A 15,015-nucleotide genomic window follows, 5' to 3' on the forward strand; every position below is an offset into this window, starting at 1 on the left:
GTCACATGTCACACTCAACCTCTTGGGGGAGGGGCTGTTATTGGACAATAATGGTCCATTTTCAGGATGAAGAGGCAAATTGACTTCCCCAAAATCCAGAGCTAGGAAATAGGGGAGCTGGGATTTAGGGCCAAGTCTGTGTAATTTCAAGGCTCTAACTACTCTTCATTCAGCTTAGTAGTAGGGTGTTGGGGCAAAAAAGGCCCCCTTCATTCATTGATTGATTCAACACTCACTTATTCACCAAACACCAAACAGGAATATTAAGTTGTATTTTGGCATGTTTCACAAATCTGGGTACAAGGCAGGTGTTCAAAAAAACCATGGGTTGTCAGAAATCTGGTTTGGCACTTCTATTTTACAGATGGGAAGTCTGAAGGTCAGTGAGGGGAAGGGACCTACCTTGGGTCATACACACAGGACCAGAACTAGATCTCCTGATGTCTTGTACCCTCCACTATCCTTGGATTCTGTGTAATATCTCCCTATAGCCTCCCTGAGAGATGGTCATTGAATTCCTGATTGCATACATTCAGTAACAGGAAGCTCATTATCTCCTGAGGCTTCCCGTTCCTGTTATTATTCAACCACGACAGTTAGGAAGTTCCTTCTCATAACCAGATGTCACCCAGTTCAGTTAGTCTTATAAAGAACAAGATATTTATTGAGCACTTGCTAAGTGCCACGTGCTGAGGTGCTGGGGAATGCAGTGATGAGCAGGTAAGTGTCTCTGGTCCAAGGAACTCAGAACAGGTCATGTCATGTGGCATGCTCAGGGATATGATTGAAGAAACTACCAGAAAACCACCCTGGACTGCTTTGGCCCGGGTAGAGGAGGAGGGATCCTGAAGGAAGTGATGTTATTTTTGATTTGTATTTTTTTTTGCAACTAATCTCTACACCGAACATGGGCCTCGAACTCAAGATCCCAAGATCAAGAGTCGCATGCTCCACCGACTGAGCCAGCCAAACACCGCAAGGAAATGATGTTAAAGCTGAGAAAGACGGGGATGTCTGGGTGGCTCAGTTGGTTAAGTGTCCGACTTCGGCTTAGGTCATGGTCTCATGGTTTGTGAGCTCGAGCCCCGCATCATGTTCTCTGTCAGCACAGATCCTCTATCCGCCCCCCGCTCTGCCCCTCCTCTGCTTGTTCTCTCTCTCTCTCTCTCAAAATAAATAAATAAACTTAAAAAAATTTGAGAAAGATGACAGGGAAGTAGGCAGGTGCAGAGAAAGAAGACAGAATTACTGGCAAGAAAAAAACCCAGCGTGTACAAAGACCTGAAGGCTAGAAAAGGTGATGTTTGGAGCCGCATTTTAGTCTGACCAGAGCAGCAGGCAAGATGTGGAGGAAAGGGGATTGGGATTGGAAGGGTCAAGGGGAATAGATAAATTCGGACCTTCTGTATTTCCCTGAATAAATGAAAGAACAAATCAGGGAACAAATGATTGCCGAGGGTTCCACACGCTGTTCCAAAGGAATCCTGCAGTTCCAGGGCTCACATCCAAATTGGAATCCCCTGGTGTCGCTGCCCCTTGGCCCTCTGCCTGGACAGGGGAGGCCTTCTGTAGCCTGGCCTAGCTCCACTGAGCTTTTCTTGGGAATGTCTATAAATAGAGGAAGATGGGCTGGGCTGCCACTGTCCGTCTGCCTTCCTTGGAATCCAGCCTCCTTTCACTGGCCCCAGGCTCTGTGCTTAGTTGTCTTAGTGCTCTTTGTGTTGACTTAGCCACTGTCCACAGCATCACCTACCCCTCCAACATCCACCCTAGGCTCTGTGGATTCTCGGGGTGGACCCCCTCTGGACTGGACTCGCTCTGCACATCCCTTCGCTCTCCGGGCGGCCAGCTGAGCTGCTCCAGACTTCCTCACCGAGCTCTAGGAACGGGCCAGCTGCCCCTTTACCCACGTAGAGAACCTGCCCCTAGTCCTCTAGTCTCCCTCTCCCTCAAAAAAGTGAATCCCAAACATCTTTTCCCTGGAGAAGGTGTATTTGAGAGATGGATCTGCTTTATTTCTTTTCTTTTCTTTTTTCTCTTTTTAAAATTTTTAGGTTTATTTATTTTGAGAGAGAGAAACAGAGCACATGAGTGAGGGAGGGGCAGAGAGAGAGGCAGAGAGAGAGAATCTCAGGCAGGCTCCTTGCTATCAGCACAGAGCCCGATGTGGGGCTCGAACTCACAAACTCTGAGATCATGACCTGAGCTGAAGTCAAGAGCCCCATACTTAACCAACTGAGTCATCTAGGAGCCCCTTGGGAACTGCTTTCAAAGTTTATTTCTCCTCCAACTGCATACCCATTTCCCGGACCCCTCCATAGATTTCTTATTTGGATAGGACTTCCCTTGAGGATTAATAAGAATCACCCAACATGACTATAGACCTTTACGATTTACAAAGGTCCCCCGGGAAAAGGGAATAATAATAGCTTCTACCTCAGAGGATGAGCACCAGATGAGATCACGTGGTTAAAATGCTTAGCACAGAGTGTGGCACGTCGTAGAGGTTCACAAACCGTGGCTGTCACTTCTTCCTCGCCCCCTCCCCTGCCTTCTACCATGGTTCAAAGACAGGACATTCCACTTGCCAGGCATCAACACTCTGGAGCTGGCACAAGCTAGGTGGGTGACTTGTACCTGGGCCCCCGTTTACCGTGGTCTCTCTGTGAGGGAAGTTATGACCGTCCCCATCTCCGTCTCGCAGAGAAGGAAACTGAAGCTCAGAGTGGCATCGTCACCTGCCTAAGAGTGCATAGCTTGCAGAGACAGGATTTGGATCTTGGGTTTTAGACTTCAAGTTTTGTTCTCTTCCCAGTCTACCTTGCTGCCTCACTTGTCTGTCTTCTGATTGTCCTTACCCATCTTGGAGCAAACATGATTCTTGAGCAGGGGCTTGCTAAGGCGGTGAGCGGGGCGGGTTCTCCTCCCAAGAATCTAGGACATCAAGGCCTGCCACCTGCTCAGAGGCTTAAATTTCTCTGCAAGGGCCCTTGGCTAAATTAGGTAATGGGCTAGGACTCTGGGATGGGGCGGGGGTTGGGGGGGAGGCACTCACTGACCCCAGGATCTGATTGGCTGGGGCAGCCAGTCCTGGGGAGCAGGGAGGTGGGAGGGGAGGGAGCCCCTACAAATCCTAGGGGCTGGAGCAGACCAGGGCAACTTTGGGTGGTGGAGTGTCTGAGGCGGTGACCTGCAGCAGAGGAGGCCCTGTGACTAGCAACCATGGTAAGGACAAGAAAGGACTTCAGCCCTTTGCTTGCTGGAGCACCTCTAGACCTCTTCCAGGCCAGATCTGGGTGCTCTGTAGTCCAGTAATTGGATGTTTGAAGATGGACCGTGAAGGTTCCTGGAGCCTGGGTATCTAGAAGGAAGCCTGGGGAAGAAGCCTTTGGACTTCTCTAGAAAGGGGAGGGCTGGGATGTTCCGGGTATTGCCAACTCCCTGCAGACCTGAGGCTTTGGCAGTGTTGGTCATGGAAGTGTGAGGGGGTCCTAGCTTGTCTCTCTCATGGTAGAGGTGGGGACTCCGAGGGCCAGAGTGAGTCACCCAGTGAGCCAGTGGCAGGGGTGGGCTAGAAGCCTTGCCAAACCTTCCTACTGCCAGTGAGAGAAGACTCTTCTGGAAGAGGGGAGGTTTGCAGGGTCTCAAGTCCAAGAGCTTCAAGGGTGAGGAGAAGGGGCAGAAGAGGACAGACCCCAGCCTCTCAGAGAGGGGTTCTAATCTGGGGCTGTTATGTCTGCTGAGGTCCCCCACCCCACTTCACTTCAAGGGGTAACTAGACCCTGGAGGACAGCTGCTGTGGCCCACGCCAGACTAAAAATAGCCGACTCTCCTGCATGGACAAGAGGAGGGAGGAGGGGAGGGGGGGGCAAGGAGGAAGGCATCAGCCAGCCCGCCAAAGAACACCTTGGCCACCTCAGCCCCTCCTCCTCACCAGCCTCAGTCCAAAGCCCCATAGCCAGTTGGCTTGGCTTGCATGTGGCCAGATCCCCTCTCTCGAAATCTTACTTTCACCTCCACAAGGCCCCCATTATATTCGGCCCAGCATGAGTGGTATTTACTCCTATGACTGAATGATAAGAAGGAAGCTTAAAATCTCCATCTCAGCAAGTTCTTGGAGGGGAGGGATGCTGTGTCTGAATCTTCTTGGTTTCAGTGCCTAGTCTTTGGCCTGATGGACACTTAGTAGGTGCTCAGCGACTTTGCGTTGCATTATTGTTTATTTGAGAACATACGTTTATTGAGCACCTATTACAGTGCCAGGCTCTGTCAGGAGCTAGGGAAAAGTGGGAAATCATGCTGGAATAGTGCTGGCACTTTACAAAACCCTTTCACACCCCCAATGCTATCTCATCTCTGAGAAGCTGTTGAGAAGAGATAAAGTTACAATAAGTGACTTGCCCAAGGTTAGTGGGTTAGGGATTCCTGACTTGGCATCTGACTGGCAAGTTTGAAGACCTTGGGCGTAATCCGTTTTCTCCCTAGTCCTTCATAACTGGGGCCAGGTGCTGTGAGAACATGCAGAAGGTGTTGCTAGTTTGGCATTGTTCTTCTGGAAGACCAAAGGGCATTGACAGAAGGGGGTTAAAGAGAATGGGGTTGAGACAAGAATGAGCTCGGGGGTCTGGCCCTTCTTCTCTCTGACTCTGCGTCTTCTGCAGACGGACCAGCAGGCAGAGGCCCGGTCCTACCTCAGCGAGGAGATGATCGCTGGTGAGTGCAGGTGGGCGGGCGGGCTGTTGGGGGGATGTGTGCTGGGCAACGGTGTTTGAACAGGGTGGGAGACAAGGTGTGAGGCTGACAGTCCAGGCAGCCCCACTTCGGTCTTCTGCCTCCTTCCTTCGGCAGAGTTCAAGGCCGCCTTCGACATGTTTGACGCTGACGGTGGCGGGGACATCAGCGTCAAGGAGTTGGGCACGGTGATGAGGATGCTGGGCCAGACACCCACCAAAGAGGAGCTGGATGCCATCATCGAGGAGGTGGACGAGGACGGTGAGCTGGTGGCCCTCCAAGGCAGGGCTGGGACGGTGGCGGGAGAGGTGGGCATCCAGGGCTCAGGCTCACTCACCACCTGCTCCCCACAGGCAGCGGCACCATCGACTTCGAGGAGTTCTTGGTCATGATGGTACGCCAGATGAAAGAGGATGCGAAGGGGAAGAGCGAGGAGGAGCTGGCCGAGTGTTTCCGCATCTTCGACAGGTGCACTGGGGGCCTGGGAGCCGAGAAGGCGCTGGGCTGGGCGGGTCTGGCCGGCAGGGCACTTACATTCTCGGCGTGGGGTGGCGGTGAGGGAGGGGAGGCGTCGACGTGGCCAGGGCAGCTCGCCCCTGCCTGCCCTGAGCCCTACGCGCTGTCCCTTCGCTTCAAAGGAACGCAGACGGCTACATCGATGCGGAAGAGCTGGCTGAGATTTTCAGGGCCTCCGGGGAGCACGTGACGGACGACGAGATCGAATCCCTGATGAAAGACGGTGACAAGAACAACGACGGCCGCATTGACTTCGACGGTGAGGGCCGCGACAGCTTGGTGGCGGTGGGCCGGGGGCCGGGGGGGGGGGGCGCGCCACGCGGGAACGTCCGGGGCGTGGCACCCACATGAACATCCTTGGCTTTGTGGGCAGGGTGGGGAGCTCTCGGCGGTTTTGTGCAAGATTTCCTCCCCCTCTCCTTCCCCGCAGAGTTCCTGAAGATGATGGAAGGCGTGCAGTAAGAAGCCGGCTTCTCCTCTGCCCCGACCGCGCGTCCCTCGGGCCAGGGCGGTGCCACCCCGCCCCGTCCCACTCTCCGCCCCGGGAGGGAGGCGCGGCCCCTGCTGGCTCTGTGTCCACAAAGAATAAAAACAGACGCTGAGAAGCACGTAGCCTGAGTGAGGGGAGGAGCAGGGGAGTGGGTGTCATGGCCCGCCGGGCTGGGCCGTGGTCCAGGGCGCCACCCGAGCGCACTTGGGATCCGAGGAGGGGCGACCCGAGTTGCCTGACGCGCCGACGCGCTGGTCAGGTTCCCGGCCGGCTCCCGGTAGCTGGCGCTGGGCGTGGGCAGCTCGGCCGACGGGCTGCGGTGGCGCCTGGCGCTGGAGGAGGGTGGCCGGGGCCTTGGGGCTGTCGGGGTGAGTGAGGGTGCCTGGGATGGGGGTAGGGTGAGGGCGCCGCAGGCGACCGAGGCCCCTTTCCTTCCCTACCGTCCCTCCTTTCTGGAGCCTTTTTGGGTCTTCGGTGCAGACTGCCGGGGTGGGGAGGGAAAGGGGAGTATCCGTCCGTTCCAGGCAGCATTCGTTCCTGCTTGACTTTTTCTACTTCGCCTGTTCTGACGTCTTCGTCTCCACCCTGGACCCCTGCCTCCAGCCCCGGCCAACGCGCTCAACGGCCGTCAGCACGATGGAGCCAAAAGAAATTTGACCTTGCTCCTCCCCAGTTGAAAGACCTTCAAGGCTCCCCATTGCTTCTAGAATCCAATCCAAATTCCTTTCCCCTCCTTCCCTCCCCTCTGGGCTCCAGTCACGCTGGGCGATTTGTCACTCCTGCCCTGGACAGTGCGGGTGCACTTTCAAGCCTTCTGGCTTTTGCTCCTGCCTTCTCCCTCCTTGGAATGCCCTTCCTCCTCTAAAAAGCCTGGCAAGTTTCTCAGCCCAGCTCAGATACCACGTCAAAGATACCAGGACCCAGCTCAGACACCACCTTCTCCCTTGATCCCTTCTCCCACTGGCTGTGCTCTGGCTTCTGTAACTCTTTGTGCACGACTCAATCACAGCAGGCAGCAGGTCAAAGCTAATGCCGTGCAGTGGTGCCTTAGCTTTAGAGGCAGGGTGCCTCTGAATGAGTTCGAACCCTCACTGCCATGACAGACCACTCTGTAATTCAGTTTCCTACTCTGTAAAATGGGGATAATGAGAATTATCACAACCGTGCAGGGTTGTGAGAACAAGTTAGTTTGTTAGTGCAGAGCACTTAGAACAGAGTGTGACACGTACTAATGCTATTATTATTTTTAAATGTTTATTTTAACAAATAAGTACATTTGAGAGCCCAACGTGGGGCTCGAACTCTCGAACGGTGAGATCCTGACCTGAGTCGGAGTCAGACGCTTAACCCAACCGAGCCACCCAGGAGCCCCACTAATGCCGTTATTAATATCACTACTACCACGTTGAAACCCTGACTTGTGCGGTTATTCATCGCTACAGTCCTCCCTTTCCAGTTCCTTCGTGTTCTTGGCTCCCCTTTCTGAGGCATTCATGTTTCCCAGTTTCTATTTCCAGCCGGGGTCAGCACTCATCACCAGGACCGCTTGCTGTGTGCCGTGCCTTGCGGGCCTGTCTGATTGATGCACACAACCCTAGAGGCAGGCAGAGGCTGTTCTCTCCGTTTTACAGCGGAGGAAGGCGGTGACGTACCCGGGCACACACATGTGGAAACAGGAGCAAGGCTCTTAAGTGTGGCCCCACCTACCTGTGGACAGTTCTCCCTAGCTGCCCTTAGAACTTCACACCCGTCCTGCTCTAATCTCATAAATTCCCCATCTCAGAGATGGCACCCTGGAGTTCTGGAGCCGCCTTCTCGCCCGCAGTTTGCTCTGGCCTGCTGCTTTCCTTCTGTCTCCTTACTCTTTTATCCGTCCTCTCGGAGCCCGCTCGGTGTTGTGACTCAGAACAGTAGTTAACCTCCTGGCCGTTCCCTCCCCTCAAGGCTGCCGGAAGCAGCTTTCTGACACCAAACCCTACTCAAGGCTTTATTAGGTGCCTCAAGGTAAAGCCCCTGTATTTTATTATTTTTACTTTTTTAAAGTTTATTTATTTTGAGAGAGAGAGAGAGAGTGAGAGGACTGAGAGCAGGAGGGGCAGAGAGAGAGAATCCCAAGCAGGCTCCATGCTATCAGCAGAGTCTGGCGTGGGGCTCGAACTCATGAACCATAAGGTAATGACCTGAGCTGAAACCAAGAGTCAGTCGCTTAACTGACTGAGCCGCCCGGGTGCCCCAGGACCTTCTCGGTAAAGGCCTTTAATTTAAAGGCCTTACAAGCCCTTTGCGACCTGACGTCCATGCCACTATGCCACTATTCCATGCTGCTGAACTTCTTGCTATCCAAGCAGTGTGCTCCCTTCCTTATCCCTCCCTCATGGCCCAGTCCGTTCTCCAGAAAGCCCTCCTTGATTCTCCTGGTCTTTGTGCCCCACCTCTGAGCTTTCATAGTACCCAACATCTAAGGAGGGCTTACCACATGCCAGGCACTACTCTAAGGTCTGTCTATCCTATGAGGTAGCTACTAATATTTCCATTTTACAGAGTGGTTTAGTCTAAATGTATGCAAGTAACAGGGAGGGGTGTGGGGATTCTAACAATTGTTCTGCCTGTGAGGTCTGAGCTCTTAACCACCACTCTTATGGCACTTATTCAACCCCCACTGACCTGCCTGTCTGCCCCCTGAACTTCAGCCTCTGAGGACAGGACTGTGTTTTTCCCCCTGCTTGATCCCCAGCCCCAAGCACAGGGCTTGTACTGCAGGCACTCAGTAATGGTATGGGGCGAATGGGAACAATACCTTCTCCGTCTTGTTGCAAGTGCCAGAAACCTAAATCAAATGGACTTAAACTAAAAAGGGATTTGCTGGCTCACGAAACTGGGATGCTAAGGCGTCAGCTGGAGGCCAGTCTCAATGTCACCTCCATCTCCCAGCTACTGGTCTCTGCTTGGCTTTCTCCCATCTGCAATTGTCTGCACCAGCTGCCCAGACTCCCTCCTCTTTTAAGCAACCCTGTTAGTAAAATCATTCTACTTTCTCCCAGGGATTAATTCTAAGGAACACTCTGATTGGTTCTGAGCTATAGTCCACCCCTGTGACTGACACAAGGCAGGCCATGTGGCCATCTGGGTGGCCCAACAATTGGATCAAGGACCACGTGGAGAAGCCTCCTAATGCAGACAAAAAAATATACCCGCCTTGGCCAGCATTTATTTAGTAAGAACCATCTTAGTGCTACTTTCTGAGTTGTGTTCTTAGACATCCTCTAGTCACTATTTTCAAAGTTGAGAGAGCCTCAGAATCCCGGAGTGCTTGTTGGGGCCAAGAATTTGCATTTCTAACAAGTTCCAGGTGGAAGGGCCATGCCTTGAGAACACCGCTCATCTTCAACTTCGGGAGGAATGCAGACCCTCAGGCCCCACACAGACCCACTGAATCAGCATTTGCATTGGAGGTAGAGCCCAGGCAGACTTCTCTGCACATCCGATTGGGCAGCACTGCCGGGAGAGCTAGCCACACAGTGTTATCCAAATCCCATCCCAGATCCACAGGCCACTTGTCACCTGCCTGCTCCGTGGGGGCACAGAGCAGGGAAGGAGCCTGGGCTGGCAGGAATAAAAGTAGAGAACCTTCCTGATGCCTCCCCCCCCCCCCCCCCCAAGGCCTGCACAGTCAGCTGCTGGCAGAGCTGGGTGAGGCCAAGACCCAGGCGGTGTTGGAGGGCATCTTGCTGCTGTGTTGGTCCACGTTGGAGATTTTCCTGCAGTACCTGGGCTGGGGCCATCACCTTACTCCACCCTTCCCCCTGCCCAGACCCCAACTGGTCAGCACAGGAGTTTCCTCTCAGGGCCCCAAAGGCTGGGGCCTGTGACAGGCCAATGGAGAGGGCCTAGGGGCTGGGGGCCTGGGCCAGTGGGTGCAGGAGCGGGAGGAATCGCTGGTGAGGAGTGGGTGAATGTGAGTGGGGGCATGGGGGGCCTGGGGTAAGGGGGGAGTCGGGGGCTGTCCTGAGGTCTCTGCCCGGGAAGAGGCATTTCCGGGCTGTCTCCCAGACCCCAGGCCTGCTTAGGGTGAGCTGAGTGCTTCCCTTTTCCTTTTTCAGGACCAGAACATCCCGCCATAACGTAGGTGGCTGGTCCTCACCTCCCAACCCCCTCCTGTGTGCACGTACACGCTTTCTTTTTTAATTTTTTTTTTTAACATTTATTTTTGAGACAGAGAGAGACAGAGCATGAACGGGGGAGGGGCAGAGAGAGGGAAGACACAGAATCTGAAACAGGCTCTAGGCTTTGAGCCGTCAGCACAGAGCCCGATGTGGGGCTCAAACTCACGGACCACGAGATCGTGACCTGAGCTGAAGTCAGACGCTTAACCGACTGAGCCACCCAGGCGCCCCCGTACACGCTTTCTGATTCAGCCTCATCTGTAACTGAGCTGGGCAGCTCCAGTATCCACTGACGTCCCTGGTTCATGTCACAACTCTACAGAGGCATTTTGTGAGACCCATCTTACAGGTGAGGAATCAGATGCAGTCATGAAATGACTAAGCTCATAGAGGAAGAACGAGTCCTCGTCACCCCTGCGCAGCCACACAGCCTCTCAGCTGCTTCTAGTCCCTGGAGAGGAGCAGGGCAAGGGCCTGGACCCTACTCCACCCATGCTGAACACTCCCAACCCTGGGGAAATTACAAGGCAACTTGTACACAAAAAACAAAAAAAAAAACCCAACCAATGTATTTATTTAATATATTCATCACAAGGGCTCAACCAGACACTTAATTTAAAAAACAGAAACAAAACAAAAATAACACCACAGTTTAAGGTACAGAGTCCTAGGCAGAAATGAAGGAAAGGACAGACCATCTAAGGAGAAAATAAAAAGACAACACAAGGAAAGAGGCTAGACAGTCAGGGTTCTTGGCTGGAGACCTGCTTTGAGTAGGTTTCTTGCAGATACTTCTTGAATGCTGAAAGAGAACAGGCAGGTATCAGGGAGTGGTGGGGACGGGGATTAAGATGCACAGGAGGGCAAGCAAGGATACAAAATCTGGGGAGCTGGAGAGGATTTCTTAGTACAACAGAGTCCCTTTTGCTGCCCACCCAGTCAGGTCTTGGGGAGGGGTTCTGCTTCCAGTGAGGCTGGGGAGGTGACTGGGGGGCCTCAGTGAGCAAATCGTTTGCACAAAGCTTTGCCTTCTACTTAAAAAGCCCCTCAACCTACATTAACGTGGAAAGAGTTTCCTGATTTTTATAGCAAACAGGCAAATCAGAAAACACCAAGGCAGAGGCAGAAGTGGATTCCCTAGGTTGACATCCACTCCCAACCCAGTCCTCAGGACACAATCCCCCAAGTCACCAAGATCCTTCTGTGTGAGGGAGCCTTTGAAGGCTGGGGAGGGATCACCCGGTGCCGGGAAAGGATGGAGGACCCACCTGTGGGGTTTTTCCAGAGCTCAGCAGCATGTGTGTTCAAAGGGCTATCGATGTTAGGTTCTGTGGACGGACAGAAAGAGAATGATCAGTAGGGGTAGAAGAGGCTGGCCTGGGGGAATCCCGGGAGGCCTGACAGCTTCCCGGGTTCAGGGGACGGGCTGGTCTCAGAAGTCACCTCCTAGCAGGCTCTGGATGGACAGCAGGATGGTCCTGACATCATACAAGGCAGACCACTTGTCCTTCAGGATGTCCAAGCAGATGTTACCCTGGGTGTCCACGTTGGGGTGGTAGCAGGGCGTGAGGAACTTGACCGTGGGCGCATTGTAAGGGTAGCCACTGGGGAACTCCAGGGAGAGTTTATACCTCAGGTCCTCGTATACCTGGCATCGGAGAAACAGGTGGGGAGTATACCTCCCACCCTGAGCCTCACAGCCCAACCCAAGCCCCAGAAAGGGGCTTGCTAGGACCTTTGAGTTTATCTGGGACTTGACAAAAGACAAAGTGTTGCAATGGCTCTGGTTCTTTCTCGCTTATCTGGCAGGGACATCAGTGATCCTTGTCCTACAGATAAGGGGCATAAACTGGCATCCTGAGGGCTACCACAGCTGTGCTTTAGTCAGTTATAACATTAGATACTAACATGTAAAAACCAGGATGTTTTAGACATATATCCAGATTTTTTTATTTTTTAAAAGATTTTATTTTTACGTAATTGCTATACCCAACGTGGGTACAGACACAACCCCAAGATCGAGTCACACGTTACACTGACTGAGCCAGCCAGGCACTCGTGGATTCTGACCAATCGTAAACCAGATGTGGAGCAGGGCGCCTGGGTGGCTCAGTCGGTTAAGCGTCCGACTTTGGCTCAGGTCATGAACTTGCGGTTTGTGAGTTTGAGCCCTGCACTGGGCTCTGTGCTGACAGCTCAGGGCCTGGAGCCTGCTTCGGATTCGGTGTCTCCCTCTCTCTCTGCCCCTAACCCATTCGCATTCTGTCTCGGTCTCTCTCAAAAGTAAATAAACATTAAAAAAAATTAAAAATAAAATACCCCGAAACGCACCAACCAAAACCCAGACGTGCAGCAATGGCAAGCTGCCATCTTGGGACTTACTTGAGCCCTTTCATCGGCCAAAGTCCTCATGTACCCTCCATTCTCCTTTTTGTCTGGCCCCCTATAGGCACTTAAGATGGGAAGCCCTGCTTTAAACCCAACCTCTTACTGTACAGAGGGAGAGACGAGGCCATGGGCTCAGAGCACAAGAACACAACAGGGGAACGTCCTGCCGGGCTGAAGACTTGAAGCTGACCTGCACTTGGATTTCTCTTCCTACCTCTCCCCAGACCCAGCCAAGTCACACTCACCGACCTCAACCCTACACTTACTGTGCCAGCTGCTCCATGGATGGTCCCCACCCATTTGAAAAGGTTGTCGGATTCAGGGAAGGCAGAAATTCCTTTGTCACCAGACATCTGGGGGAAGAAACAACAGCTGCTGGGCTGCAGCCTACACTTTTAGGGGTCAGTGGGTGAACTCCTTCCTCTGAAGCGCATCACATTTTGATCCAAAATAAAGCAACCAGACCAAATTGACAGGCTTTTCTGGGGAAGCGATTCAGTTCTTGGGGGCTGAACCTTCCCCTTTGGGGAGGGGTACTGGGTATGTTAAGGAGAGAGGGGTTATGCAGAGAAGCAGAAGGGAGCTCTGTACTTCCAATCCTGTTGGATGCTGGGAATTCAACTGAGCATGCCAGTGAGTGCTGGTTACACACAAAGCCTCCATTAGATCTACATAGGGGCACTGAAGGATTTGAGTTGATATTCAGGGTTAATGCAGACAAGGTCATCTGGGAAGAAGCATTTCAAAGTATGACAGGATTAAGAATATTAAGGGTGGAGAGCAGGGTATGGGTAAATCTCCAGGCAAGGAAGTAGGACCAGGCAGCATAGAGGGAAAGCCTTGTATGGTTTCAGGGAACTGTATTTTAGAGAGAACTTCATGGTGGGGGTGGGGGTGGGATGTGGAGTAGACACTGCTGGAAGGAAAGGTGTAGGTGGGGTATATTAACGTCTTCCCAGAAGGGCGCAAACTGGACTCATGTTTTAATCCCCTGCACTATGTCTAGCAAAGAACCTGATGTAGGAAAGTCGCTGATTAGCGGAGGTGAGTGGGAGGTGGAGGGTGGAAGAACTGGTTGGGGGTCTGGGCAGGTAGTCACTCACCATAAGGGTCATCAGCTCCTGCTGTAGCCTGCAAAATGAGTGCTGGGAGTCATCTGGGAGTCTGGAGGAGCCAGGGCTCCAGGCGGTGCTTCTCCCCCCACCCCAATCTCTCTGGAGGAGCTGTCATGGAGGGTTCCCCTACCCCGAGGTCAGACTTCAGCGGGGGCACACACTCATTTCCACTTCCATAGGAGGGTCCCAGTGAGTCCTCACCCTTCCTAATTCCAGGCTCCCGCAGGGCGGTCTGGCTTGTTCTTAACTCCCTCAGCTTCTCTGACGTCTCTCCCCGTGCCGGGTCCCAATTTCTACCCACTTCCGTCCCCACTCTCCCCCGCGCCAAGTCACCGAAGGTCCCAGTCACACTTTCATCTTGGCTTACCCGCGGAGGATCCTGGCAGCCTGCCTCCCCCTTCCGTCCTCCTTCGGGAGGCCCTCCCAGGGCGGCCCGAGCTCCCGGCGTGCCCTCCTGTCCCCGTATCTGCCCGCTCAAGGAGGAGGTGGGGGCCCGGAAGTCCGAGGTCTCGACCCCAAGGCCCAGGGCGTGCTGGGCACGGCCAGTGTTACCTCCACACCGCTCACCTCTTGCCCACGGGGCCCCGGGCAGCGCCCCCGCTGGGCTCGGCTCCTTTGCGGGCGGCGGCGACGCTGGCGGCGGCTGGGTCGCGGTTCTGGGAAGCCATCCGGACGGCGCAGGCAGGGAGACAGGAACTCGGAGAGCACAACTGCAACTGCAGGGCTGGGGGCCCGCCCGCCCGCGTTTGAATTGTAACCCTCCGGCGGCACCAGCCAATCAGCGGCTCGCTTGGGTTTGATCCAGCCAATGAGGAGCGCCAGAGCACTCTGTAACTGCGCAACTGCTAGACCCACCCTCCAGCGTACCACTATTGGGCGGCAGGAACAGACTTCTGATCGACGATTGGTAGAAGAGGCCGCCATTAACTAACGGATCTGCAGCGGATTGGTGGCCTTTGGAAAACGCCGACCATTAAAGGGCCAAGAAAAAGTCCACGTGGGATGATGAACCCTTCCAGGACAAACGCCGGGTTGCGGCGGGGAACGGCCGGGGCGGTCAGCCAGGATCCCTACGCCCAGGGGAAGGGAGCGTCCGGGTCTCGTCGACATTGGTACTTCTTCCCTCAACCCGGAAACCCCTGCTCCTCCATCTATTATAATGTCCCGGGCACCTCTGTAGGGACCTCTGAAAACTCATGCGAGGGGAATGATGGCCAGGAGACTCTTAGAAACGGGCTCATAACGCTGCTCTCCAACCGTCCTCTGGGACCTCGGACACAACATTTCGTATCTTAACCTGTAAAACGGGGGGGGGGGGGGGGGGTTAATGAAAGCCTCTCCTCATTTTCTGGTCTGTCATCAACCCCTATGGTGCCAGCCATCACATTCTGGCACTTCGTCTATACCTTAGGGGATGAAGAAATAAGAGAGACAGGGAAGGTTAACAAAGCACATGATGTCCCCACCCTCGTCTCATAAAGCAGATAATGCTTGGGGCAGACTTCACTGGGTCTGACCTGGAATGGGGGAGGGTAGCTGGTCATCTTTTCCTGTGCCCCCTTCTTCTAGAGCCCTTGGTAATCCGTCCATCCCTACAATGCAGACCACACAG

The 15,015-nt window shown here is 53.8% G+C and overlaps 2 protein-coding genes and 1 long non-coding RNA gene across 6 annotated transcripts; 2 read left to right on the top strand and 1 right to left on the bottom strand.

Moving 5' to 3' along the window:
• The first annotated feature begins 3,095 nt into the window (after positions 1 to 3,095).
• On the top strand, positions 3,096 to 5,852 carry TNNC2 (troponin C2, fast skeletal type). The gene is made up of 6 exons (XM_040446923.1): positions 3,096 to 3,225; positions 4,662 to 4,713; positions 4,849 to 4,992; positions 5,085 to 5,199; positions 5,370 to 5,506; positions 5,678 to 5,852. The coding sequence occupies exons 1-6, from the start codon at positions 3,223 to 3,225 to the stop codon at positions 5,707 to 5,709; spliced, it is 483 nt and encodes a 160-aa protein (XP_040302857.1). The 5' UTR covers positions 3,096 to 3,222; the 3' UTR covers positions 5,710 to 5,852.
• A 54-nt stretch (positions 5,853 to 5,906) lies between these two features.
• Positions 5,907 to 12,761, top strand: LOC121012122 (uncharacterized). Its single transcript, XR_005781954.1, has 2 exons — positions 5,907 to 6,105; positions 12,350 to 12,761. It is a non-coding gene; the product is annotated as an uncharacterized LOC121012122 (long non-coding RNA).
• On the bottom strand, positions 10,457 to 14,342 carry UBE2C (ubiquitin conjugating enzyme E2 C). Of its 4 annotated transcripts, none has more exons than XM_040446918.1 (6): positions 13,971 to 14,127; positions 13,392 to 13,419; positions 12,555 to 12,641; positions 11,344 to 11,548; positions 11,169 to 11,228; positions 10,457 to 10,702 (listed from the first exon to the last, which is right to left on the bottom strand). In XM_040446918.1, the coding sequence occupies exons 1-6, from the start codon at positions 14,069 to 14,071 to the stop codon at positions 10,644 to 10,646; spliced, it is 540 nt and encodes a 179-aa protein (XP_040302852.1). In that variant the 5' UTR covers positions 14,072 to 14,127; the 3' UTR covers positions 10,457 to 10,643. The 4 variants fall into 4 exon arrangements, with proteins under 4 accessions (XP_040302852.1, XP_040302854.1, XP_040302851.1 ...); XM_040446920.1 differs by lacking the exon at positions 13,971 to 14,127 and adding an exon at positions 13,771 to 13,898; XM_040446917.1 differs by lacking the exon at positions 13,392 to 13,419 and having other exon boundaries at positions 13,971 to 14,342.
• Positions 14,343 to 15,015: the final 673 nt, after the last annotated feature.

Source organism: Herpailurus yagouaroundi, unplaced genomic scaffold (assembly GCF_014898765.1).
Source record: "Herpailurus yagouaroundi ecotype Mexico unplaced genomic scaffold, PumYag 196, whole genome shotgun sequence".
Classification (NCBI taxonomy): domain Eukaryota; kingdom Metazoa; phylum Chordata; class Mammalia; order Carnivora; family Felidae; genus Herpailurus; species Herpailurus yagouaroundi.

What these genes read in the sequence shown, in the direction of transcription:
- TNNC2 (XM_040446923.1), top strand. An exon ending in CGAGGAGGTGGACGAGGACG is followed by an intron (nt 4,993 to 5,084) that starts GTGAGCTGGTGG and finishes TGCTCCCCACAG; the next exon opens with GCAGCGGCACCATCGACTTC. An exon ending in TGTTTCCGCATCTTCGACAG is followed by an intron (nt 5,200 to 5,369) that starts GTGCACTGGGGG and finishes TTCGCTTCAAAG; the next exon opens with GAACGCAGACGGCTACATCG.
- UBE2C (XM_040446917.1), bottom strand. Translation starts at nt 14,327, where the DNA reads ATGGCGGCCTCTTCTACCAATCGTCGATCAGAAGTCTGTTCCTGCCGC. An exon ending in TCCATGGAGCAGCTGGCACA is followed by an intron (nt 11,549 to 12,554) that starts GTAAGTGTAGGG and finishes CTCCGATGCCAG; the next exon opens with GTATACGAGGACCTGAGGTA. An exon ending in GCTCTGGAAAAACCCCACAG is followed by an intron (nt 10,703 to 11,168) that starts GTGGGTCCTCCA and finishes GTTCTCTTTCAG; the next exon opens with CATTCAAGAAGTATCTGCAA.